Below are 24564 nucleotides of genomic sequence, written 5' to 3'. Positions count from 1 at the left end.
CGAGACCATCGACCAAGGTATCCTTGTCTTTGGTAGAATACAGGAGGGGTTGACCATTGCCTCCTCCCGCGCAGTCTGAGATGATACCTTTCAGCACCTTCCTATATCGCTGCTGCTCGAGATAGTACCAGCGGGGATTTGAACTGGCAACCTTCCATTCCGGCACCACTTGCGAAAGCTGAACAATTTGTGCAAGTATTCTCATTGTGGAATTCCTGAACTTGGGCCTTGTTTTCAAGACTCCCTTGTACTCTGGGAATAGCTCCTCACAGTTCTACATTAGGAAGCATGCTTCAAACACGCAGTCCAACCTTAGGCAGTTTTGGCAACGGCTTGCCCATCTCTCAATGCTGAGGATTTTGGCACCAGCCTGAAAGATTTGGAACCTCTGTCTGGAAGAGGTTAGGAAAGCTTTCTCATTCTTGTCCCTCTGGAAAGGTTGCAAGACCTTCTTGGCTATGGTGTTGTTGTTGCTGTTACTTTGACAAAAAGAGCCAACAACACAGCCTCTCTGTTGCAAGTGTTCCTGTCCCCATGTGGGATCCTTGAGTCAAACTAGATGTGTCATCACATTTTCTGTTGATTTTGAAAGAGGGCGGCCATGGGGAGGGGAAGTGGCCCCGACTGGGACCAGGGTGTAGAAGAGAGATGTTAATACAGATCTGGGAATCCTGCCTGCCTCTTTGGGGCAAAACAATATCAATCCCCAAGCACATGCCGCATGGAGGAATACATGTGGAAAATATTATGTTGGAATGCAAACGCGACATAGAATTGGCAGGAAAAATCTGTATGCAAAAGTGGGTAGGAACCTCCTATCATTCACAGACCTTTCCTGCAAAATCCATGTACAGCCACCTTATTTTAAATCAGCAGCAGCTGCTGCTACCCAGGTCTGTCCTAGTCCTGTTACCTGACACCCTGTTATCCAGAGATGCTGGGGACTGACTGCATCTGTAACAGCAAGGTGAGCCATCCCACCCTACAGAAGTGTGGGCAACTTGCTGCCCTTGAACGGCCTTCCATACTGCGTGGGAGGAGGCAACGGTCAACCCCTCCTGTATTCTACCAAAAGAAAACCACAGGGCTCTGTGGGTGCCAGGAGTAAAAATCAACTTGACAGCACACTTTACCATTATTTTATTTGAAGGCAAGACTGAAATAGGTTCTGAACCACCCACGCCGCTGCAAGCATTCTGAAGCAATGTCAAGGGTGTTGCACAAGAGTGCTCCTGGAAATCAAAGACTAGTATCGCAGCACAAGTGCTCAGGGGCGTAACTATAATCGGGCAAGGGGAGACAGTTGTCTGGGGGCCCACTGCCTTGCTCCAGCCGAGGCAAGTCACATGACTGACTCCCCCAGCCATGAGCTGAGCTTCAGTCTCTGAGCCCACTCCAACCTTGCTACACCCCTGCAAGTGCTGCTAGACCTTGTTAAGTACTAGCACAAGACAAGAATGCTCTTGTACAACACCATGGGCATTGCTTCAGATGAACAGAGGGACATAGGAAGAAGCTGCCTTCTACTGAGTCAGACCCTTGGCCCATCTAGCTCAGTATTGTCTTCACAGACTGGCAGCGGCTTCTCCAAGGTTGCAGGCAGGAGTCTCTCTCAGCCCTATCTTAGAGATGCTGCCAGGGAGGGAACTGTTGGGACCTTCTGCATGCAAGCAGGCAGACGCTCTTCCCAGAGCATCCCCCCCCTTCTCCTAAGGGGTATATCTTACAGTGTTCACATGTAGTCTCCTATTTAAATGCAAACCAGGGATTCATGCTTGCTACTATAAGACCACAGCCACCTTAAGTGGCGCAGTGAGGAAATGCTTGACTAACAAGCAGAAGATGGCCGGTTCGAAGAATCCCGCTGGTACTATATTGGGCAGCAGTGATATAGGAAGGTGCTGAAAGGCATCATCTCATACTGCATGGGAGGAGGCAATGGTAAACTCCTCCTGTATCCTACCAAAGAAATCCACGGGGCTCTGCAGGCACCGGGAGTCGAAATCGACTTGACGGCACACTTTACCAGCCATGCATGGGAAAGGAAGCTGGTTCCACACAAGACACCCTACCCCAATTGCTGAACTCCTGTTTTTACAGCCCCCTCCAAATACTAGACAAGCCACCCTACATCTGCTCTACTATTACTATTGCTACTGCTACGGTACCCATGCGGCTAATGGACATGTCTACTTCTCCAGCATTTGCCCATCTTGAAAAACGAGCATTTCATAACATGAGCTGCTCTCAAGAGTGCTCTTATGCAACACCATGGGCATTGCTTGCTTTAGATGAACATAGGAACTTAAGAAGCTGCCATATATCGAATCAGACCATTGGTCCATCTACCCAGACTGGCAGCAGCTTCTCCAAGGGTGCAGACAGGAGTCTCTCTCTTGGAGATGCTGCCAGGGAGGGAACTTGGAACCTTCTGCCTGCAAGCATGCAAGTTGCTCTTCCCAGAACGGCCCCACCTCCTATGGGAAGGGGTGATATCTGACAGTGCTCTCACATGTAGTCTCCTATTCAAATGCAAACCAGGGTGGACCCTGCTTAGCAAAGGGGACAATCCGTGCTTGCTAACAGAAGCCCAGCACAAGACCAGCTCACATGCCAGCAGCAGTGTGGGTGGTTCAGAGCTGCCTGTGTTGCACTGCACGGAATGCCAGCCAATACATATATCTCGAAGTAGTTTGCATAGCAAAAGGAATGAGAAAGTGGTTGCAAATGGCTCGCCATCTAGATATGCTTTAGCGCTGCATTAAAATGCATTCACCTGCATTCAAAATCTTTTGAATGCCAGCCACTTCAATAGAGCCAGCAACATGCAGCCTGTCAGAAGCTGCCTTTTGCTATGCCTGGGCTTTGCCACTTTGGCCCTCCAGCTGGTAACTGAGCAGCTGAAGGGGAGAGGAGAGCTGGTCTTGTGGTAGCAAGCATGGCTTGTCCCTTTAGCTAAGCAGGGTCCACCCTGGTTACATATGAATGGGAGACTAGAAGTGTGAGCACTGGGAGAGATTCCCCTCAGGGGATGGAGCTGCTCTGGGAAGAGCACCAGAAGGTTCCTAGTTCCCTCTCTGGCAGCATCTGCAAGATAAGGGTGAGAGAGATTCCTGCCTGCGACCTTGGCGAAGCCACTGACCATCTGTGAAGACAATACTGAGCTAGATAGACCAATGGCCTGACTCAGTATATGGCAGCTTCCTATGTTCCTAAGCAAAGAGACACCTTTTGAAAGTGGTGATTCTCTTTATTGAGCAGGGGGAGAGCAACTGGCCCTATCCATCCCCAGCACAGCACCCCTCCAGTGGCTGTTACTGGTGTCTGTCTTATGTTTCTTTTTTAGATTGTGAGCCCTTTGGGAACAGGAAGCCATCTTCATTTATTTATGTATATCTATGTAAACAGCTTAGGGAACTTCGCTTGAAAAGCAGTATATAAATATTTGTCATCTTGTCATCTTCGTAGCTGTTGTTGGACTACAACTCCCATCACCCCTGACTATTGGCCATTGTGGCTGAGGATGATGGGAGTTGTAGCCAAAGTGCTGCAGCCCTGGACTAAGCCAAGGCTTTGGTCCATCTGGCCGAGTTCTGCCTTCACGTAGCCGTGGCTCCCCCAGCCAAAGTCCTTCCCTGAGGTTTCTTTGATTTGTTTTCAGAACATACATGCCACTTGCCTACGGAAGACTCAAGGAGACGGAGGGCAACAGTAAAACAAACAGAAGATCAATAAAAATGACCAAGAGCAGCAAATTAAAACAGGGAAAGAAGCAGCCAGCAATATTATTCATTCATTCATTCATTCATTCATTCAATTTCTATACTGCCCCTCCAAAAATGGCTCAGGGTGTTTTACACAGAGAAATAACAAATAAATACGATGGATAACTTATAACAATAAACAATGGTACCAATTAAAGGAAGGACCAAGAAATCAAATGAAATGCCATTAAAATATTGAGAGAACCAGACGGCCTTAGCTAGAGCCTAAAGAAGAGCAGCGAAGATGTCAAGCCAACATGCCTAGTGAGAGATAGCCCCAGTTTGAGAGCCACCTGTGAGAAGGCCCTGCTCTGTCTGGCAGCAACGAGCTCAGGCCTGCTCATCTCCCCCACCCAGCTGTTTTTTAATGACAACTCCCATAATCTCCAGCTCCAGTCGCCAATAGCCAGGGATTATGGGAACTGTAGGCCAGCATCTGCAGGAGGGCCGAAGTTGAGCAGCCCAGTTCTAGCCTAACCCCCAAAGCAGAGGCTCCAAGAAGGAGCAGCTCAGATGAAATGTGCAGGGAGGTTCTGACATTGGTAGCTCTCTCATACACTACCCTACCATTGGCCCGCCTAGCTTAGGATTGTCTGCTTTGACTGGCAGTGGCTTTCGGACCCCAGTATTTTTCTAGCCCTGCCTGAAAAGAATTGAACCTGGGACCTTTCATAGGTAAAGAGATGCTCTTCCCCGGAGCTACAGCCCCACCCACCAATGTCCCCCCACCCTGAGCTACTCCCACCCCTTCCTTGAAGAGGAATCATCAGGTGGCCCTTCAAAAACCCCTTAACTGGTGCTGGGGAGGAGTCCGTGCATTTGTGTTCTGTGTTTCTATTCTGCCTTTCCCTTGACCACAGATCAAGCTGGCTGACACTGCTAAAATACAACAGTGTAAAACTTTCAAGGAGGCTTTCCAAAACAGCAGCCTTAGAATCAAATCTATCAGCCTGTGGAGCAAAACCATGTAAGGCTTTATTAGGGAAGAAGCCGGTTTTGTGTTCCAGTTTAAAATCCAGATAGGTCCCGTGTGCAAGGCAGGGGGTGCCAGCCAACTTCAGCACTGCCCCCCGCCCCCGTTGGGGGGCTTCCCGATGCCCAAGCAGCCCCCTCCTACCTTCTGAGGTCATTGAGCCGGTTCGTCTCTTCTTCCAGGTAGGTCTGTAAGCCCCGAAGGAGCTCCCTCTCGGTCCTCAGAGCCTGCTGGATGCTCAGCATGGACGTGTATGTTTCTGCATGTGCCCGGCACAAGGGGCCAAGCAGTAGCACCAACGCCAGCATCCTTCGCCTTCATCTGGAGAAGCGCCTCTGACTCTCCCGTCTGCCTTCCTCTCAGGCGAGGCCGGCGGCGCTGGACTCTGCCTCCCCCTGCTGCTGCTGCTGCAGCCCTTTCCACAGCCAGGGTTTTGTCAGCCAGTAACTATCTCTGCTCACCCCCAGCTCCTTCTCTGGACTCTTGGCTGGGAAAGCCATTGAGCAAGAACCTTTTGCCAGAGAAAGAGAAATTACCCAAATAGAAACCAGATGGGAAGGGGTAGTAAAACCGGCTGGAAACAACAGCAGTGCCTTTGCACTCCAGCCTCTGCAAAGTGGTTTCTGCAGTTCCCTCCCATTCCAGGGTTGAAAATGTGATTTATACACAGCGGGTGGGGGCACACAGGCCAGGCTCTGGCTCCTTTAAATTGGGTGGCCTGTTTTGGAAGCCCAGGTTTCTTGGCATAATCAGCGCTCAATGATGACAGTTGTGCCAGGGGTTCTCAGGACTTAATCCTGAGTGGCACTCAGGACCTGGTGTGTGATGTCAGTGCCATGGACCCGTGAGGGAACAGTGACCATAGTGTGATCAAATCCAGCATACATGCGGGGAGAGAATCAGCAAGGAAGTCTAACACAGACATTTTGAATTTTAGAAGAGGAGACTTCTCTAAAATGAGGAGTATGGTGAAAGGAAAACTGAAAGGGAAAATCAGGTCACTTTGCTCCAGAATGCATGGAAACCACAAAACCACAATACTAGAAGCCCAGTTAGAATGTATACCCCAAGGGAGGAAAGGTACCACTAAGTCCAGGAGGATGCCAGCATGGCTAAGAGGTACCATCAAGGAAGCCATAAAAGGGAAGAAGACTTCCTTCAGAAACTGGAAATCCTGTCCAAACGAAGAGAACAGAAAGGAACGCAAACTCTGGCAAAAGAAATGCAAGGTGGCAATAAAGAAGGCAAAAAGAGAGTTTGAGGAACATTTAGCTAAAAGCATCAAGGGGAATAACAAAAGCTTCTTTAAATATATCTGGAGCAGGAAAACTGCCAGGGAGGCAGTTGGACCGTTATATGATGAGGGAGTGAAAGGGATTATTAAGGAGGATATGGAGGTTGCAGAGAAGCTAAATGAGTTTTTTGCATCCGTCTTCACGGCAGAGGATACTGAACATATACCTGTTCCTGAACCAGGCTTTTTGGGGATGGAGGCTAAAGAACTGGGTCAGATAGAGGTGACAAGAGATGATGTTCTAAACTGTCTGGCCAATCGCCAGGGCCAGACAGCATCCATCCAAGAGTCCTTAGAAAACTCAAATGCGAAATTGCCAGCCTCCTTGCTAAAATTTATAATATATGCCTACAATTAGGCTCTATACCGGAGGACTAGAAAGTAGCCAACGTAACACCGATTTTCAAAAAGGGATCCGGGGCGATCTGGGGAATTACATGCCAGTTAGCTTAAACGGCCATTTGGAAACTCCATGCTTCCCTATGGCCCTTTGGAAGCTAGGAAGCTGCCTTATGCTGAGTCAGACCATTGGTCCATCTAGCTCAGTACTGTCTACACAGACTGGTAGCAGTTTCTCCAAGGTTACTAATAGAGGAGTCCCTCCCAGCCCTATCTGGAGATGCCAGAGAGGGAACATGGAACCTTCTGCATGTAAGCAGGCAGGTTTTCTTCCCAGAGCGGCTCCCTCCCCTGAGGGGAATATCTTCCACTGCTCACACATGTATTCTCCCATCTAAATGCAAACCATGGTGGATCTTACTTAGCAGAGGGGACAATTCATGTTTGCTACCACAAGCCCAGCTCTCCTCCCATGGTTTCCATGGCTGGTTTCTGAAAGCCTAGCTCGACAGGGCACTCAGGTCTTGGCGGCTTTCTTGGCGGAGGAATGGAGCAAACCTGCTGCAGTTTTGACACGAGGCCTCAGAGACTTGGCTTCCAAGGCAAGCAGCAGCTGGGAGACAATTGCCAGCATCCTGGTTAACTCGTGGAAAGAGCTCACCATTGCACAAGTTGCGTTAGCATGAGGCTGCTGTGCTAGTTGACCTCTGTCTGGGCATTGCAGACTAACGTTGTGCTGTGTAAGCATGTTTGTGCTTATGCAACAAGTGCACTGCCTGTATTAAAAGGTAAAGTGTGCCGTCAAGTTGATTCCGACTCCTGGTGCCCACAGAGCCCTGTGGTTTTCTTTGGTAGAATACAGGAGGGGTTGACCATTGCCTCCTCCCGCACAGTCTGAGATGATGCCTTTCAGCATCTTCCTATATTGCTGCTACCCGATATAGTACCAGCGGGGATTCGAACTGGCAACCTTCTGCTTATTAATCAAGCATTTCCCCGCTGTTGATACTGCCTGTATTACAGCTCTTCAAGTGGACTTTTGGCAATTGTGCAGCAGTGCAATAGAGCAATTCTGAAAAGCCACACTAATTAGCACAGTTCTAAGAACCTTTGGTGGAACTTTGTTCGTTGCACAAGTGTATGGTCAGCTTGTGATGGCATACCCACAGATGTTTGCAGCTGACAATCGGGACATGCTTCTAATACCCATGATTCTCACAGCAGGGATGTCCACCCCATTCCATTTCTTGTCTCTGTTAGGCATTAAGAAAGAAAGAAAGAAATCCTCGAATTTTGCAGACAGAGTGATCCTTGCGGTCCAAAGAGTAAATCTTATGATGCCATCTGGTGGAAGCTCTCACAGGATATATTAGTAGAATATCAACAGAATATATTTGATAGGAATGTGTTGGCTCATTTAATTTTCAGGGCAAAAAGGTTTCAGGGACACAAAGAGTTCCAAACTTTTCCAGAGGTTACTATAGTTTCATAGAATTGGTTTAGACACGAAGCAAAAATTTCCTTGACAAATCTTTTAATCATAACACTTTGGGGATAATGGTAAAAAAATCAACACCAGTCCGTCTTTTGATTTTTTAAAAGGTTTTAAACATTGTTTTCTGCTGTATCCATTTTATTAATGCCCCAAGCAGTGGTGCACTGGAAGCATGGGGTAATAAAATAAAATAAAAATAATAAAAATAATAATAGCTGTCCCGTTTATGTGGTTACTGCAAAGAGCGGCTTTTAAGCTCTTTCCTGTTTGTTGTCGCCATGAAAGATTCTCCCTCAGTCACTAAAACTGTGCAAATGTTAACCCTTTTCACTGCCTTACCACTACAGTTTAAAGGTAAAGGTAAAGTGTGCCGCCAAGTCAATTTCGACTACTGGCGCCCACAGAGCCCTGTGGTTTTCTTTTGGTAAAATACAGGAGGGGTTGACCATGGCCTCCTCCCGCTCAGTATGAGATTATGCCTTTCAGAATCTTCCTATATGGCTGCGACCTGATATAGGTGTTTCCCATAGTCTGGGAAACATACCAGCGGGGATTCGAACCGGCAACCTTCTGCTGGTAAGTCAAGCATTTCCCCGCTGCTTTTAACCTCTTTCCTGTTTGTTGTCTCCATGAAAGATTGTTGTATCCATGAAAGAGGCCCCCTCAATCCCTAAAACTGTGCAAATGTTCACCTTTTTCATTACTTCATCACTACAGTCAACTGTTACCCTATTTGGCTGTGGTTTTGACATCAATTTCTATGGCTTCTTCCTGGGAATTGTCACATGGGTTATCTTGTTGTGATCCAAATTGCTGCAACCCAAAATAACCTTATTGAATAGTTAATGACTTGTTTTAAACTGCGAATTCTTACTCATGCAAGATTGTACTAATGAGCTTTAATCATTAGTACACACCTTTAGAGAAGGTGCGTGTGGATGAGTGAGTGGGCAAATTTGCTGAAGACATTCTGAAGAGAGGCTGAAAAAACCTCCCTGAGCCATTTTTGGAAGGGCGGTGTAGAAATCGAATTCATCATCATCATCATCATCATCATCATCATCATCATCATCATCTCTGGGAAGTCCATAAGGAGAGATGGCATGCTGACACCTAGCTGAAACAGAACAGCCAGAGAGAGGGAAAGTACGTCTTGCCAACTGAGTGGCGTGGCAGTTCACAGATAAGCAGGAAGGTTCTCCAAAGAGCAGAAATCCAAGGAGAAATAATCCCCTGAGGGAAGGCATTATTTCTCACAAGGTAAGACTGTGAAACCAGTTGCTGTCAGATAAACATGAACTGAGGTATCAACACAAGAAGGCAAGAGGTGGTCGATATAGGGGATGGTGCTGAGAAATAGAAAGAGGGCTACTTTGTGAATGAGCCACCTTAAGTGGCGCAGAGAGGAAATGCTTGACTAACATGAAGAAGGTTGCCGGTTTGAATCCCCACTGGTACTATATCGGGCAGCAGAGATCTAGGAAGCTGAAAGGTATCATCTGATACTGCGCGGGAGGAGGCAATGGTCAACCCCTCCTGTATTCTACCAAAAGAAAACCACAGGGCTCTGTGGGCACCAGGAGTTGAAATCGACTTGACGGCACACTTTACTTTGTGAATGGGTTCTTTGGGAAATGATCAACACCCCCATAGGCAGAGATGTGCATCCCTGGAACTCCCAGCCTCATTCTTCACTGCTACACTAGACCTGGCAATCTAGTTATATGTGTGTTTTATAAGCAAGAACAGGGGAAATTAGCAACTTAAGAATACCTGACCTTAATCAATCTTATTATATAGAAACCTTATTGTTGGTTTTTGTGAACTTTGTGGTAACAAAGCTTGGTCACACACCCTTCCTTCCACACAGAGCAGCAATCCCTCTAAAGAAGCCTCCTAGGTGTGTGGGCAAAGGAATAGCAGGCAGAAGATTCAATTCATAACAATCCCATCCAATCATAAAAAACATGATGACTTCACAAAGGTATGCAGCCAATCAAATGTGGCTGTCTGTTAATGAAACAAAGCTGGTTGCGAGTGAGGGTAGTGCTTCCTGCATTAGCATTGCCTTTAAGAACATAAGAAGTGTTGGAAATTCTCTGTGGTGAGAGAATCCCTTTTTCATTATAGCAGAGTGCACAGAGGCACAACACAGCGGAATTTGGTTAGGCATGCGTGTATGCTGAGAGTAAAGTAACTTGGAGCCAATTCATAGTTTCAAATCAATATATAAGGCATTTATTAAGGAACTCCATTCTAGATAGGAAAGTGAGGAGTTAGGATCTCTAATCTATCTATCTAGCTGGATGCAGATGGATTCTGCATCCTCTCTGCACATATGGTGCAGGGAGAGAGGCTTGCCATGTTGCAAGGTGGAAGTGCAGGTAGGGAAGAGAGAGAGGAAGGAAGTTAACCCCTAAGAGTACCAAACTACATTTCAAAGGGATAGTGTCAGAGCAGTGGAGAAGGGGTGACCAATGTCTTGACCCTCTAGCCCTCTGACTCACTAGTCTGTCCTCCACTGTCATTGAGACAAGAGACAGCGCAAAGTCCTTTAACTTCCAACAAGAACAGCCCTGCTGGTTCAGGCCCAAGGCACGACATCTAGTCCAGCATCCTGTTTCACACAGTGGCCCACCAGATGCCACTGGAAGCCACAGGAAGGAGTTGAAAGTGGCATGCCCTCTCTCCTGCTGTTGGTCCCCTGCAACTGGTACTCAGAGGCATCCTGCCTCTGAGGCTGGAGGTGGCCTATAGCTCTCTGACTAGTATCCATTGATAGACCTCTCCTCCATGAAGTTATCCTTTACTCTAAAAGAGGTACTTTTGACCCCTTTTTGAGTAACTCTCAAATATACCCTAAAGGAGCACTTATCACCACCTACTAAAGTTTTGGTAAGAAGTACTTCCTTTCCACTCAGCCCTAATATCTATCACTAAAACAGTGCTGAAATTAGTATCAGCACATTTTGAACACAAAAAGGTTGCTCTCCTTGTCTGTGCTGGTTTATAACAATAAACTAGCTTGTAACACTAAACTAAATTAAACTAAACAACTAAAAATTCGTTGTCTGTTTTTAAATGGAGATTGAGAACTGTGGTGGTTTGTTGTTTTTAGGTTTTTGAGCAAGGCCTTTAAAATTGTTGTTATCAACTAATTTATACTTTGTTTTTATCTGCTTTTGGCTTGTTGCTTTTAGTGTAGTTTAGGAAGGTAGTTGTGCCAGTTACAGGAATCTATGGAGAGAGAGAGAGAGAGAGAGAGAGAGAGAGAGAGAGAGAGAGAGAGAGATTACATTTTAAAACTGTGTTTGGAATGTGAACATTTTTGCCTCACACATTTGGCACATGAATGCTTTAGACTTGTTTTCTCTTTGAGGTTTTGATTCTGACAAGACTCAAATATGAAGCCTCACGTGATTTCTCCGGAGGCACACTAGCAAGGCAGCTCCTGTCTGATGACTGTCAGCCATGCAATACACCCTATTAATGAGTTAAGTAGGCCTTTGTGAAAGTTCATGGGAGCCCACTGGGAAACAAATGCACACAGAGATCATGGGATTCCCACAAGTCCAAACCAGGGGAGACAAAGCCATGAATAGAACATGGTTTTACAGGCTCACTGGCCTTCTCCCTTGGACTCAGGGCATCAGCAGCGAGCACCACGGCAGAATCTCTAGCAGCATCATGGTCTGCGAAGGGGATTGTATGTGTGTTTTATAAGCAAGAACAGGGGACCTATCAGGCCTAGTGATACCCACTCTGATCTATTATATAAAACCAGGACTTCTCGGACTTGGGTCCCCAGATCTTGTTGGACTACAATGCCCATCATCCCCAATAGCTGAAGGCCATTGTGGCTGGCAGTGAGAGGGCCAGTGTGGTGTAGAGGTTAGAGCAGGGGCAGGAAACCTTGTGCATGCCAGCTGTTGCTAGACTACAACCCCCATCATCCCCATTCACAATTTATTATGGCTGGGGAAGATGAGAGTTGTAGTTCAACAATGGCATGCCAAAGGTTGTCTACTCTAGGGTTAGAATGTTGGACTAGGACTGGGAAGTTCTGAGCTCAAATCCTCATTCATTCATGAAACTGGATAGCTCTGGGCCAGTCACTTAAGAACATAAGAACACAAGAACAGCCCTGCTGGATCAGGCCCAGGGAGGCCCATCTAGTTCAGCATCCTGTCTTGCACAGTGGCCCACCAGATGCCACTGGAAGCCTACAGGCAGGAGTTGAGGGCGTGCCCTCTCCCTCCTGCTGTTACTCCCCTGCAACTGGTACTCAGAGGCATCCTGCCCCTGAGGCTGGAGGTGGTCTTCAGCCCTCCAACTAGTAAGCCCTCCAACTTCTCTCTCAGCTGAACCTACTTCACGCAGGGTTGTTGTGAGGATAACCAAGTACATCTCTCTGGGCTTCTGGGAGGAAGAGTAGGATATAAATATAACAATAACTATTTATTATAATAGTAGTAATCGCCACTGTTGTCATCATAGTCATAGTAGTAACAGTAGAAATATTGGGAAAGCCACATCCCTAGTGGAAGTCCATCTGGCCTCCATGTGATATGGGATTCAGAGGATAAACTCCAGAAGATCTTAACCATCTGGGAGCTCTCAGAAGATCTCAAATAGTCATTTTGGCTCTGCAGAGGTCTAGAGTGGTAAAGCATATATACCTTGTGTGCAGAAAGTCGTAGGCTCCATTCTTGGCAGGAAACTGAAGACTCACAGGAAGAAGGAAAGATTCTGTACCTGAGAGTTGCTCTCAGTCAGACCATATTGGGCTAGATCAGGTATTCTCAATCTTGGGTCGCCTTGGCCTGCAGTTCCCATGATCCTCCCCAGCCACAACAGCCAGAAGCCGTTGGAAGTTTGTATAGCAATAGCAATAGCAATAGCACTTACATTTATATACTGCTCTATAGCCAGAGCTCTCTAAGCGGTTTACAATGATTTCAGCATATTGCCCCCAACATTCTGGGTACTCATTTTACCGACCTCGGAAGGATGGAAGGCTGAGTCAACCCTGAGCCCCTGGTCAGGATCGAACTTGCAACCTTCTGGTTACAGGGCGGCAGTTTTACCACTGCACCACCAGGTAGTCCAGCAACATCTAGGAGTCCAAGGTCAAGAACCCCTGGGCTATCAAGACCAGTGGTCTGATTCAGTATATGGATGGGCTGAGAAGAACTGGATTGCCCAGATCCTCCGCTGATGATCTAAAGTTGTGTTTAAAGGAGAGGAGAGCTGGTCTTGTGGTAGCAAGCATGACGTGTCCTCTTAGCTAAGCAGGGTCTGCCTTGGTTGCCTATGAGTGGGAGACTAGAAGTGTGAGCACTGGAAAAGATTCCCCTCTGGGGATGGAGCCACTCTGGGAAGAGCAGAAAGTTCCAAGTTCCCTCCCTGGCAGCATCTCCAAGATAGGGTTGAGAGAGATTCCTACCTGCAACCTTGGAGAGCCACTGCCAGTCTGTGAAGACAATACTGAGCTGGATGGACCAATGGTCTGGCTCAGTATATGGCAGCTTCCTATGTCCCTATGTGTTTCCCCCCCTAATTCTTCTGGGCAAACGCAAGATTTGTGTTAGATGCAAAATATCCTGAGAGCCTCATCTTTAATTTAAAAACCAACCAGCCCTTCATTTCTGTACCTTAAGACATTGAAGTGGGTGTGAAAGAGGGTGTGCAATACCTGCTCATAGAAACCAGAGTGTTGGTGCTGGGTGGGGGACTGGATTTCCAGTGATGTGGGGTGCAGTTGGGAGGTTCAGCCCTGTACATAGATCTTTGCCCCCCTCTCCATGACTAACAGAAGCAGAAGCAGTGATGCAAAACTGATGCTTACAAAATCTTCCTTATCCTAATTTTCTCCTGGATTTTGGAGTTCCAAATTACCTGGTCTTGTTTCTGAAGTGGAATTGATGCATTTGGAATCCTTCATTGTTCTGGTTTTTATTCTCCCATTTTGAGTACGGCATTCTGCATACACACTTCACAACAGCTTTCAGTTCCTTAATGTCTCTTCCCCTACAATATTAGCATGGTGCATGCTTAATTCAATAACACTGCAACCACAGCAGCAGCAATCTTAGGAACATAGGAAGCTGCCATATACTGAGTCAGACCATTGGTCTATCCAGCTCAGTATTGTCTACACAGACTGGCAGCTGCTTCTCCAAGGTTGCAAGGTTGGAGTCTCTCTCAGCCCTATCCTGGAGAAGCCAGGGAGGGAACTTGGAACCTTCTGCTCTTCCCAGAGTGGCAGCTCCATCCCCTTAGGGGAATATCTACCAGTGCTCACACTTCTAGTCTCCCATTCATTTGCAACCAGGGTGGACCCTGCTTAGCTAAGCGGAAAAGTCATGCTTGCTACCACAAGATCAGCTCTCCTCCCCAGACCAGCTCTCCTCTCTTGGTGTGGTTGTATGCATTATGTATCTCACAGTTCTTCTGTGGATTTATCAATGCACATCAATAAACACTGTACAAAAAATAATGTTGATGCAATCATGTAAACTATCACATTCAAACTGTTTTTTGCAGTGTTACAAAAGCACAGATTTGCATTAGTTGAAGGGTGAGTGGTGGGCAACTACATGAGTAAACAAAAAAAGATGCAAGTGAACCAAAAGAACCGGAAATTGTAACAAACTGGAGGCAATGTTAGAAATTCTCCTAGTTAAACTGGAATTCAGCAGAATTGGAACACAGAGCAGAGTGAACCAACTAAACAATAAAAGAACAGAATGGGGAGAATCCATTCCTCCCTAAAAAGATCTGGGTTATATTGATGAGGAATTGTGGTTATTTTTTTTTGTCCATTTGTACAAAATAGAAGACAGGACTTTTGCAGTCTACTTAAGAAATATATAGAAACTAAGGCTGCAATCTTATACATCGGGTGTTCTAGATGTTGATGGTCTACAACTCCCGCCATCTCCAGCCACATTGGCCAAAAGCCATGATGGGAGTAGTCCAACAACATCCAGGGACCCAAGGCCGATAACCCTTGCTATTTATGGGCATAAACCCCACTAACACAGCGGAACTTATTTTGGAGTCAACATGTGTGGGGTCAAGCTGCACAATGCCACAAGCAAAATGCTACAGTTCAGACCTCTCTGAGTCACGCTGGCACCGGACTGTGCCAAACTCCACCCTTGTGCAGCGAGGGGCTGAACTGATAAATGCTGGGCAGCTGGAACTGACTAACAGGAAAGTCAGCATTCAGGAATCATCAGTTAATGCTCCATCATGAAAAATTTAGGACCAGGATTTCTCCTGTTTCTTGCCCTACTGGGATTAATCGGTAAGTGTCCTACGGGTACTATGGAGGGATGAGACTCCACTGCCTCCAACAGTTCTACAAACGAGGGCAGTTTGTCATGCAGAGCTGAGAAATTCAGCACTGGCTGGAATTCCCTTTTCTAAAGCAAAGGTAAAGTTTGCCCTCGTGTCGGTGTCGACTCGTGGCAAGCACAGAGCCTTGTAGTTTTCTTTGGTAGAATACAGGAGGGGTTGACCACTGCCATCTCCTACTCAGTGTGAGATGATGCCTTTCAGCATCTTCCTATATCGCTGCTGCCCGATATAGGAGTTTCTCCTATTCCGGGTAACACACCAGCGGGGATTCGAACCGGCCAACCTCTGCCTTGGTAGTCAAGCCAATTCCCCGCTGCACCATTAGGGGGCTTCTCCCTTTTCTACATAACTGTAATCTGAATCTAGACAAGATAGAAGTATTGTTGGTTGGGGGATGCAGGCGTTGGAGTAGTTGTAATGCCTGTTCTGGGCTGCGTTGCGTGCACACACCCCTTAAGGGTCAGCACCATTCCTGGATATTGAGGTCATGGCAGGAGCACCAGGGCTGCTCAGCTTCAGCCCTCCTGCAGATGTTGGCCTACATCTCCCACAATCCCTGGCTGTTGGCCTCTGTGGCTGGGGATTATGGGAGCTGTAGTCCAAAAACAGCTGAGGGGCCTAAGTTGAGCAGGCCTGGTTGATGTTTCAGGCACAGTACCTTTTCCTGAAGATGGAAGGTCTGGCCATGGATGGTAACTTCCAGGTTGTTGGCCTTCTCTACCAGGATGAGTGCGCACACCCAAAACCTTTAGCATATTTATTTATTTATCATAGAGTGGCAGCCTTCTGGAGGTCCTAGACCAACCAACGTTTAGTGCTGTGCAACTAGATTCTGTTGTGCATTCATGAAGCTTTTACCATCGTCACTCAAAAATTGTTTTTGTTATACATAGAATTATCCACAATTTGGGGGTGACAGGATTAGGGGGATACTTGCAGGGGCTCATCCTCACCCAAGCCTGCAATACCTGCTGCTAAAGGCAGACCAGCTTCCAAATCAAACATGCAGTTTTTTATTTTGGCGTCTGGTTGTGCCGGTGGCAGCGTTGCTACCTATTCTCTTTTCTGATTGTGACCCCCGATATCCCAAGCTGGAGAGGAGCTGGGCGTTCCACTGAGCAGCAGACGGATTTGTGCCAATCGGATGGGGATCTGTCGCCACTCCTGCTTGCCTCATGAGCTCCACATTGGGATTCACGGCTGCCCACGTCGCTATAAGTAAGGCCGTTGGGCTCTTCTTTTCCTATGCCTAGTGGGGCATGTTGGTTTATTGGATGAGCCCCGGGTGGCGCAGTGGTAAAACTGCCGCCCTGTAACCAGAAGGTTGCAAGTTCGATCCTGACCAGGGGCTCAAGGTTGACTCAGCCTTCCATCCTTCCGAGGTCGGTAAAATGAGTAGCCAGAATGTTGGGGGGCAATATGCTAAAAATCATTGTAAACCGCTTAGAGAGCTCCGGCTATAGAGAGGTATATAAATGTAAGTGCTAAGTGCTATTGTGTGCCTGGGTGTGTGCATGTGTGTGCACATACAATGGACAGCAGATTAACAGGTTCAGTGCACAACTCCTTCAGGGCGCTTTCCAGACTAGCTGCTGGAACAGCAGCAAAATGCCTCCGTTCGGGCAAGTCGCATTCGGAATGTAAGCAGCAGGGGGAGCAGTCTCATGGAAACTAACAACCCAAAAAACCAGCAACTTTTTCACGGCAGATGTACGACGATCTTACCCTACATCTCGCAAGAGGAGAGCTGGTCTGGTGGTAGCAAGCATGACTGGTCCCCTTAGCTAAGCAGGGTCCACCCAGGTTGCATATGAATGGGAGACTAGATGTGTGAGCACTGGAAGAGATTCCCCTCCGGGGATGGAGCCATTCTGGGAAGAGCAGAAGGTTCCAAGTTCCCTCCCTGGCAGCATCTCTAAGATAGGGCTGAGAGAGATTCCTGCCTGCAACCTTAGCAAAGCTGCTGCCAGTCTGTGAAGACAATACTGAGCTAGATAGACCAATGGTCTGACTCAGTATATGACAGCTTCCTATGTTTGTTCCTATGTTGCATTGCAGCTATTAAATTCACAACAAGGCATTGGAAATGTGAACAGCATCCTGCTGTCTGAGTAGGGACTGTGGTGTCATGATGCAGGGAGTGTGGAAGCACACTTCCAAGAGATGTCCTGACCCCGTTGTAGGGTCTAGTCTGGAAAGCGCCCAGGAGAGTCCACACATACAGAGTTGTTTTTATGTTATTTTGCCGGGGGGGAGGGGCGATAACAAAACTGTGAAAAAACTAGTGAGGAAACTAAAGAGTTTTAGACAACTTTCCCCCTCGGAAGCAGAAGGGGTTGTAACTGTCCTGAGGGAATATTCTACAAGACGATAAATTTCCCACTCTTTTCTTCCAATCTCAGGACTGAGTTCTATTAGCTCCACCCACCTGGTTGTCTGTTAAGTGCCCCCTGAGTCCATGGACATTGTGCTCTTTTGAGTTACACTGGGGCAGTTTTGGGTTTTTTTTGGCTCCCTAAGGGGTTGTTTTGTTTTGTTTTTTGGTCTTCAGATTTTTGTGAAACACCTGCAAGTGTTCTGGTTATTTTATTTATTTTATTGTTAGATTTATATACCGCCTTTCATGAAATTATCCCAAGGTGGTTTACAGAAATTAATACAATAAAATTCCATAAAATTGCATTAAAATATTAAAACCAATTAAAAACACAAAAACACCCAAAGCAACAGCCATGAAAACAATGCATCCATTAGGATAATAAAATTCCCAGGTTTTTCAGAAATAGATCTAAGATTCTGTGTTTTGGTGTACAGATCCTCAAAGCAATTCAAAGTCAAATTAAGAGCCAAATTAAAATATCATTAAAGCACATGACAACCATCCTGAACCATAAAGCCACAGCAAGACCAGTTAATCCAGGGGTTCCCAACTTTGGGTCACCAGGAGCTTTCCCACACAGGGGCTTTACCCCAAATCTCCTCCGGAAGGGAGGGAGGGTGTTCTCACTACAGCCAGATGTCTTTGGAAGCACCCCACAAATCGGGCTTTTCCTTCTGGATTTCACTTCATCTGGGTTTATATCCAAGTTTTAAAATCCTGTATTGTATCAAAGTTTCCTGGAAAATTCAAAGCAAGGTAATGACTTCAGTCTTAAATGTTATTTTATTTATTTATCATATTTTTATATTGCCTGATATGTACATCTCTTACATAAGAACATAAGAACAGCCCTGCTGGATCAGGCTCAAGGCCCATCTAGTCCAGCATCCTGTTTCGCACAGTGGCCCACCAGATGCCACTGGAAGCCACAGACAGGAGTTGAGGGCGTGCCCTCTCTCCTGCCATTACTCCCCTGCAACTGGTACTCAGAGGCACCCCGCCCTTGAGGCTGGAGGTGGCCCACAGCCCTCTGACTAGTAGCCGTTGATAGACCTCTCCTCCATGAAGTCATCCAAACCCTTCTTAAAGCCATCCAGGTTGTTGGCTGTCACCACATCCTGTGGCAGAGAGTTCCACAAGTGGATCACATTGTACATTTCTATATGTACATTTACATGATAAAAGCAAGTCAAGCCTATGGAATGCAAAAACAAAGCTGCCTAGCCTTTGACCCTGAGGCAGAGTGGAAAACTTTTCTTTGAAAGTTTTTGGAGGGCGGGGGATCCAGGATGAGGGTTTGCAGTCTTTTGCAGAAAATGAGTATTTCCTTGCATGCAATCCAAGCTGGGATGAGGGCTGCAGAAGTGAGGCTGCAGGAGGGCTGATACACGATGGGGATGTGTGTGTGTGTGTGTGTGTGTTAGGAACATAGAAAGCTGCTGAATACTGAGTCAGACCCTTGGTCTATCTAGTTCAGTATTGTCTTCACAGACTGGCAGCGGCTTCTCCAAGGTTGCAGGCAGGAATCTCTCTCAGCCCTATCTTGGAGAAGCCAGGGAGGGAATTTGAAACCTTCTGCTCTTCCCAGAGCGGCTTCATCCCGAGGGGAATATCTTGCAGTGCTCACACATCAAGTCTCCCATTCAGATGCAACCAGGGCAGACCCTGCTTAGCTATGGGGACAAGTCACGCTTGCTACCACAGTTGTGGTGGGCAGGGGGTGGGGAATAGAAAGCTAAGGCTGATGGCTAACAGGCAGTCCGAGCCACAAACCAATTAAGCAGAAGCATGGTGTTTGTGTGTGTGTGTGTGTGTGTGTGCGTGTACTTCAACAGAGCCAGATCACAGAGGGTGCTTTAATTACTAAACCCCTTGGGGGAAAGGGAGGCGTGATGTCCCACCTCCTCTAGGAAGCCATTGGCCACAAGGAAAACACGGAAGCCAGCAGTGTGTGAACCTACACAAAAGGAAACCTGGAGCAGAGAGGGGAGGGGCTGCTTCCCCAATGCTGTGAGTCTAATTCGATGTAGCTTCACTGGCCAGATACTCCAAGAGCTGGAAGCCCTCTCTGTAAAGGCTCCAGATGTTGCTGGATCACAACTCCATCATCCAGCCTGCTGCCCCACTATATAGTAGAAACTGGTGGTGGTGGGGATTTGATGTGGGTGTCCTATAGAGAAAGCTCTTGCTGAAACCAGGGCTCCCAAATATGGGTCCCAAGATGTTGCTGGATTACAACTCCCATCATCCCCAGCCACAGTGGTGGGCAGCAGCTATGGTGGCTGGGGATGGTGGGGCTTGTAGTCTGACATCATCCGGGGACCCAAGCTTGGAAGGAAACCCCTAGCCTAATGATGGGTGGTTGACCCCTTGACACATTCCAGCCCTGTGACTCTGTGATAGTCTTTCGTGACTGAGATTTGAAAGGGTCTGTTCTCCCTTCATCCCAAGGTGCTGCGTGGTGAGGATCTAGCAGATCTGACGGCTGACATCAATCCATCCAGACCGCTCCAGGGGCCAGGCCATGCAGGTATCCACGAAGCTGTCACCACATCCTGTGGCAGAGAGTTCCACAAGTGGATCACGCGTTGTGTGTGCCTCCTGTCCTGTGGCATATCCAGAGTTAAGCCCAGGGCTTGTGAGGAGGATGCCATGTAGTCCTGTAAGACTACAGAGAAAGGACAGAATGTGATACTAACTGGAGATTGTGATACTAATTTTTGTGTGTGTGTGTAAAAATAAATGAATTGCAGTGGGCACACTTTTGTCTACAAAAGGGGGAAGTCAGAATTTCATTGTGGGTTTCCTTATTCCCCCTTCCCACAAGTGTGCAGCTGTTTGGGAGGGGAGTAAGGAAGCCCACAATGAAATCCAGAACCTTATTTAATTTGATTTAATTTGATTTGATTTGATTTAATTTCTATACTGTCCTTCCAAAAATGGCTCATGGCAGTTTACATAGAGAAATAATAAATAAAGAGGGAACCCTGTCCCCAAAGGGCTCACAATCTAAAAAGAAACATAAAATAGACACCTGCAACAGTCACTGGAGGTACTGTGCTGGGGGTGGAGAGGGCCAGTTACTCTCCCCCTGCTAAATAAAGAGAGTCACCATGTTAAAAGGTGCCTATTTGCCAAGTTAATCAATAAGCTTATTGACAATCAAAACACAGAGACTTGCGTTTTAGGCAGTATACAAATGTGTTAAATAAAATAAAATAAAATAACCCCAGCGGTCACAGGGAGCTCTCCCCGCAAGACTTTTCAGTTTAGGAATCTGGTGGCTCCCCCTTCACTGATGGAAGATCAATAAGAGTCTAAGAGGATTGGGGTGCTCACTTTTATTGGTGACTTGACTCATGTGCCTTCAACAGCTGCTTGACCTGCAGGAATTTAGCCCTTGAAACCTTTCCTAGTATGGAGATAAAAAGATAGGATAAGCCTTACAATATACAGGTGTCTGAGAGTCATACAGATGTATGACATTTTAGCAGTGAGCCTGCTGTGGAACTCCACTCTCCACATGTTGAACACAGGTGCCATCTTCTCCCCTGGACTGAGCTCTGAGGACACGGTTTTCAGTAGAAGCATAGTGCAGCTTGCCCACAGCTACATCCATCCTCCTCAGAGCACAGGAATAGAGCCAGTAAAATAGCTCTCTCTGTGTCTGTGTCTGTGTGTGTCTGTGTGTGTGTGTCCCCCTCAATGTGTGTGTGTGTGTGTGTGTGTGTGTGTGTGTGTGTGTGTGTGTGTCCCCCTCAATGGGATGTTGCTTCTTGAACATCTGGCCTTGACTTCTCTCCTACCATTTTGATAGTAGTAGTTTTATTTATAGTCATTGACCAAACAGAGAATAAAAACTAATAAACATTAAAATGTGTGTGTGTGTGTGTGTGTGTGTGTGTGTACACACACAGAGAGAGAGAGAGTTTAAAATTAGGATGATATCCCATTATACCTTTTAAAAGCAATATAACTAAACTTAGCTACAGAAATAGAAATTGAAGCATCTTTATCTGAAAGCAAATGTTTTACAAGGTTATCATCGGATTGATCATTTTGATTTTGCAGCCTCACAGGCAGCTGTTCTACCAATTGCTCCTGGTGCCTGAAGCAGCTTCTAGGTGGGCATGTGACTGGCTGCTCTGCAATCAAGACATTTCCCCCACTGATGACTTCTCATCTAATCTGCCAGAGAGGGATGGAAACCAGCCTTGTCAAAACCTACAAACAAGAAGGATGTTCACGACAAATTCCTGTTTGTTTTGCTCAACAGTTGAAGCAGTGGTGGGCAGGCCTGCTCAACTTTGCCCCCCCAGCTGTTTTTGGACTACAACTCCCGTAATCCCCAGGCACAGTGGCCAAGAGCCAGGGATCATGGGAGTTGTAGGCCAACATCTGTAGGAGGGCCAACGTTGAGCAGCCCTGTGATAATGTTGGGCTAAGACCAATACGACCTGCATCGAAATCCCCACCCTGTCGTGAACTTCACTGAGTGACCATGGGCCAGCCACTCTCTCTCAGCCTAACCTTCCTCACAGGGCTGTTGTGTGGATGAAATGTGGGAGGGGAGAAAGCCACATCCACTGCCCTGAGCTCCTTGCAGGAAGGATGGGACAAAAATGTCTTAACAATGAAAGGATGCATTGACACTGAACGCTCAGATTGTTTTGAAACTAGCTCAAATGTGGGTTGCCAGATGTTGTTGAACTACAACCCCATCATTCCCAGCCACAATGGTCACAGGCCACTGTGGCTGGGGATGATGGGAGTTGCAGTCCCAACAATGTGTGGGAATCAAATGTTAAGGACCCCTCCACTAAACCTTAGGGATGAAGCAGGGTATAACTGGAGTCAATAAATAATTGCCCCATTTCTGGAGACCTATCAAAGTCTGACCCTGTGTTTTTTTTCCACAATAAAGGCAAGAACAGAACACCTTGGCTGGGTTGGCTTTGGGGAGTCAGAGTTGAGCTAGCACTGGGTCTTTTTAATTATTTCAGTGGGTATTTAATCCTAGACATTTCATCTGATTTTGAGGTGTTCTCAACTCTCAATCACTCCAAAGCCTTGAAATTTTGCACACCTTAAGAAAACAAGCAAGCATAAAATATGAGTGACCCAGAGCAATTGATTCAAATATCTTCTTCCAAAGATCACTGCAAGTTTTAACCAGTGTTCTCTCTAACAGGGATTCTCAGATGTTGATTGATTGATTGATTGATTGATTAAGTGCTGTCAAGTCGGTGTCGACTCCTAGCAACCACATAGATTCTCTCCAGGATGATCTGTCTTCAACTTGGCCTTTAATATCTCTCAGTGGTTCATTCATTGCTGTCGTCATCGAGTCCATCCACCTTGCTGTTGGTCGTCCTCTTCTTCTCTTTCCTTCCACTTTTCCCAGCATGATGGACTTCTCAAGGGAGCTGGGTCGTCGCACAATGTATCCGAGTAGGATAGTTTGAGCTGGGTCATTTGTGCCTCGAGTGAAAATTCTGGATTGATTTGTTCTATGATCCATTTGTTTGTTTTCCTGACTATCCATGGTTCTATCTATCTATCTATCTATCTATCTATCTATCTATCTATCTATCTAAACATATTTTTATACCGCCCAAAATACAAGTTCTCTGGGCTGTTTACAAGACAATAAAAACAACCAATAAAAAGATTAAAATATTTCAACAATTAAAATTTAAAAAGTTAAAACTATTAAAACACACTTGAAAAGTTGTAAGAGATGGGGAGGCTCTTATTTCCTCCCTGAGCCTTTTGGAAGGGCGGTATAAAATTTATTATTATTATTATTATTATTATTATTATTATTATTTAATTATTATTATTAATAATAATAATATTTAGCAGGAAATGTGTTCCAAGGCCTCAGGGCAGCAATGGAGAAGGCCCATCCCCGAGGAGCCACCAGACGAGCCGATGGCAACTGCAGATGAACCTCTCCAGATGATCTCAATGAGTGATGTGGTTCATAGCCAAGAAGGCGTTCTCTTAAATTCCCAGGGCCCAAGCTGTTTAGGGCTTTGTAGGTTATAACCAAAACCTTGTACTTTGCCCGGAAACTTATCAGCAGCCAGAGAAGAGCTCAAAAGTCTTCTCCAGCACCAAAGTTCAAAAACATCAATGCTTTTTCTATCTTGCTTCTTCAACGTCCAGCTTTCGCATCCATAGAGTGTCATGGGAAAAACCATTGTCTGAACAATTCTAATCTTTGTAGGTATAGACACTTCGCAGCATCTAAATATCCTTTCCAAAGCCTTCGTTGCAACCCTACCAAGTGCTAGTCTGCGTCATATTTCTTGACTGCTGGATCCTTTACTGTTGACAGTCAATCCTAAAAGGCAGAAGCTATCCACCACTTCAGTGTCTTCATTGTCAAGTTCTGAGGCTGGTTGCTGTACCTTTTGTCATTAGTTTAGTCTTCTTTACATTTAGTCGTAGTTCCATTTTTTCACTGTGCTCCTTGACTTTCATTACTAGAGTTTGCAGATCATTTGCATTCTCAGAGTGGTGTCATCAGCGTAGTGCAGGTTATTGGTGTTTCTTCCTCCAGCTTTAAAACCACGCTTATCTTCTTCCAATCCAGCTTCTCTCAGTATATGTTCAGCATATACATTGAATAAAGAAGGAGAAAGTATACAGCCTTGTCTTACTCCATTGCCGATCTGGAACCAGTCTGTTTCGCCATGTTCCGTCTGGACTGTGGCCTCCTGTCCTTTGTAGAGGTTTCTCATGAGAACCATGAGATGTTCTGGGACACCCATTTTCCTAAGGAAATGGGCATCCTTGCTGATTACAACTCCCATATTCCCCAAGCAAAAGCCATTGCAGCTGGGGATTCTGGGAGTTGTAGTCAACAACCTCTGGGAATCCCTGTTAGAGGGAACACTGGTTTTCACCTTATTTTTCCTTCAGTCATCCACAAGCTGAAGGCTGAGC

The 24564-nt window shown here is 46.4% G+C and overlaps 1 protein-coding gene and 1 long non-coding RNA gene across 3 annotated transcripts in view; one reads left to right on the top strand and one right to left on the bottom strand.

Annotated features, from left to right (window-relative positions):
• The window catches only part of P4HA3 (prolyl 4-hydroxylase subunit alpha 3), a 37580-nt gene extending 32382 nt beyond the window's left edge, over positions 1–5198 (bottom strand). For both annotated transcript variants that reach the window (XM_053310434.1, XM_053310433.1), the window contains exon 1: positions 4882–5198. In XM_053310434.1, coding sequence (XP_053166409.1) covers positions 4882–5045 — 164 coding nt within the window. In that variant the 5' untranslated portion in view covers positions 5046–5198. The remainder of the gene's footprint in view (positions 1–4881) is intronic.
• A 9884-nt stretch (positions 5199–15082) lies between these two features.
• LOC128352149 (uncharacterized) lies at positions 15083–22486 on the top strand. Its single transcript, XR_008320235.1, has 4 exons — positions 15083–15177; positions 16322–16448; positions 20062–20140; positions 21682–22486. It is a non-coding gene; the product is annotated as an uncharacterized LOC128352149 (long non-coding RNA).
• The last annotated feature ends 2078 nt before the right edge of the window (positions 22487–24564 follow it).

Source organism: Hemicordylus capensis, chromosome 3 (assembly GCF_027244095.1).
Source record: "Hemicordylus capensis ecotype Gifberg chromosome 3, rHemCap1.1.pri, whole genome shotgun sequence".
Classification (NCBI taxonomy): Eukaryota; Metazoa; Chordata; class Lepidosauria; order Squamata; family Cordylidae; genus Hemicordylus; species Hemicordylus capensis.
Note: the sequence above shows the minus strand (reverse complement) of the source record. Positions and strands in the feature narration are given on the sequence as shown.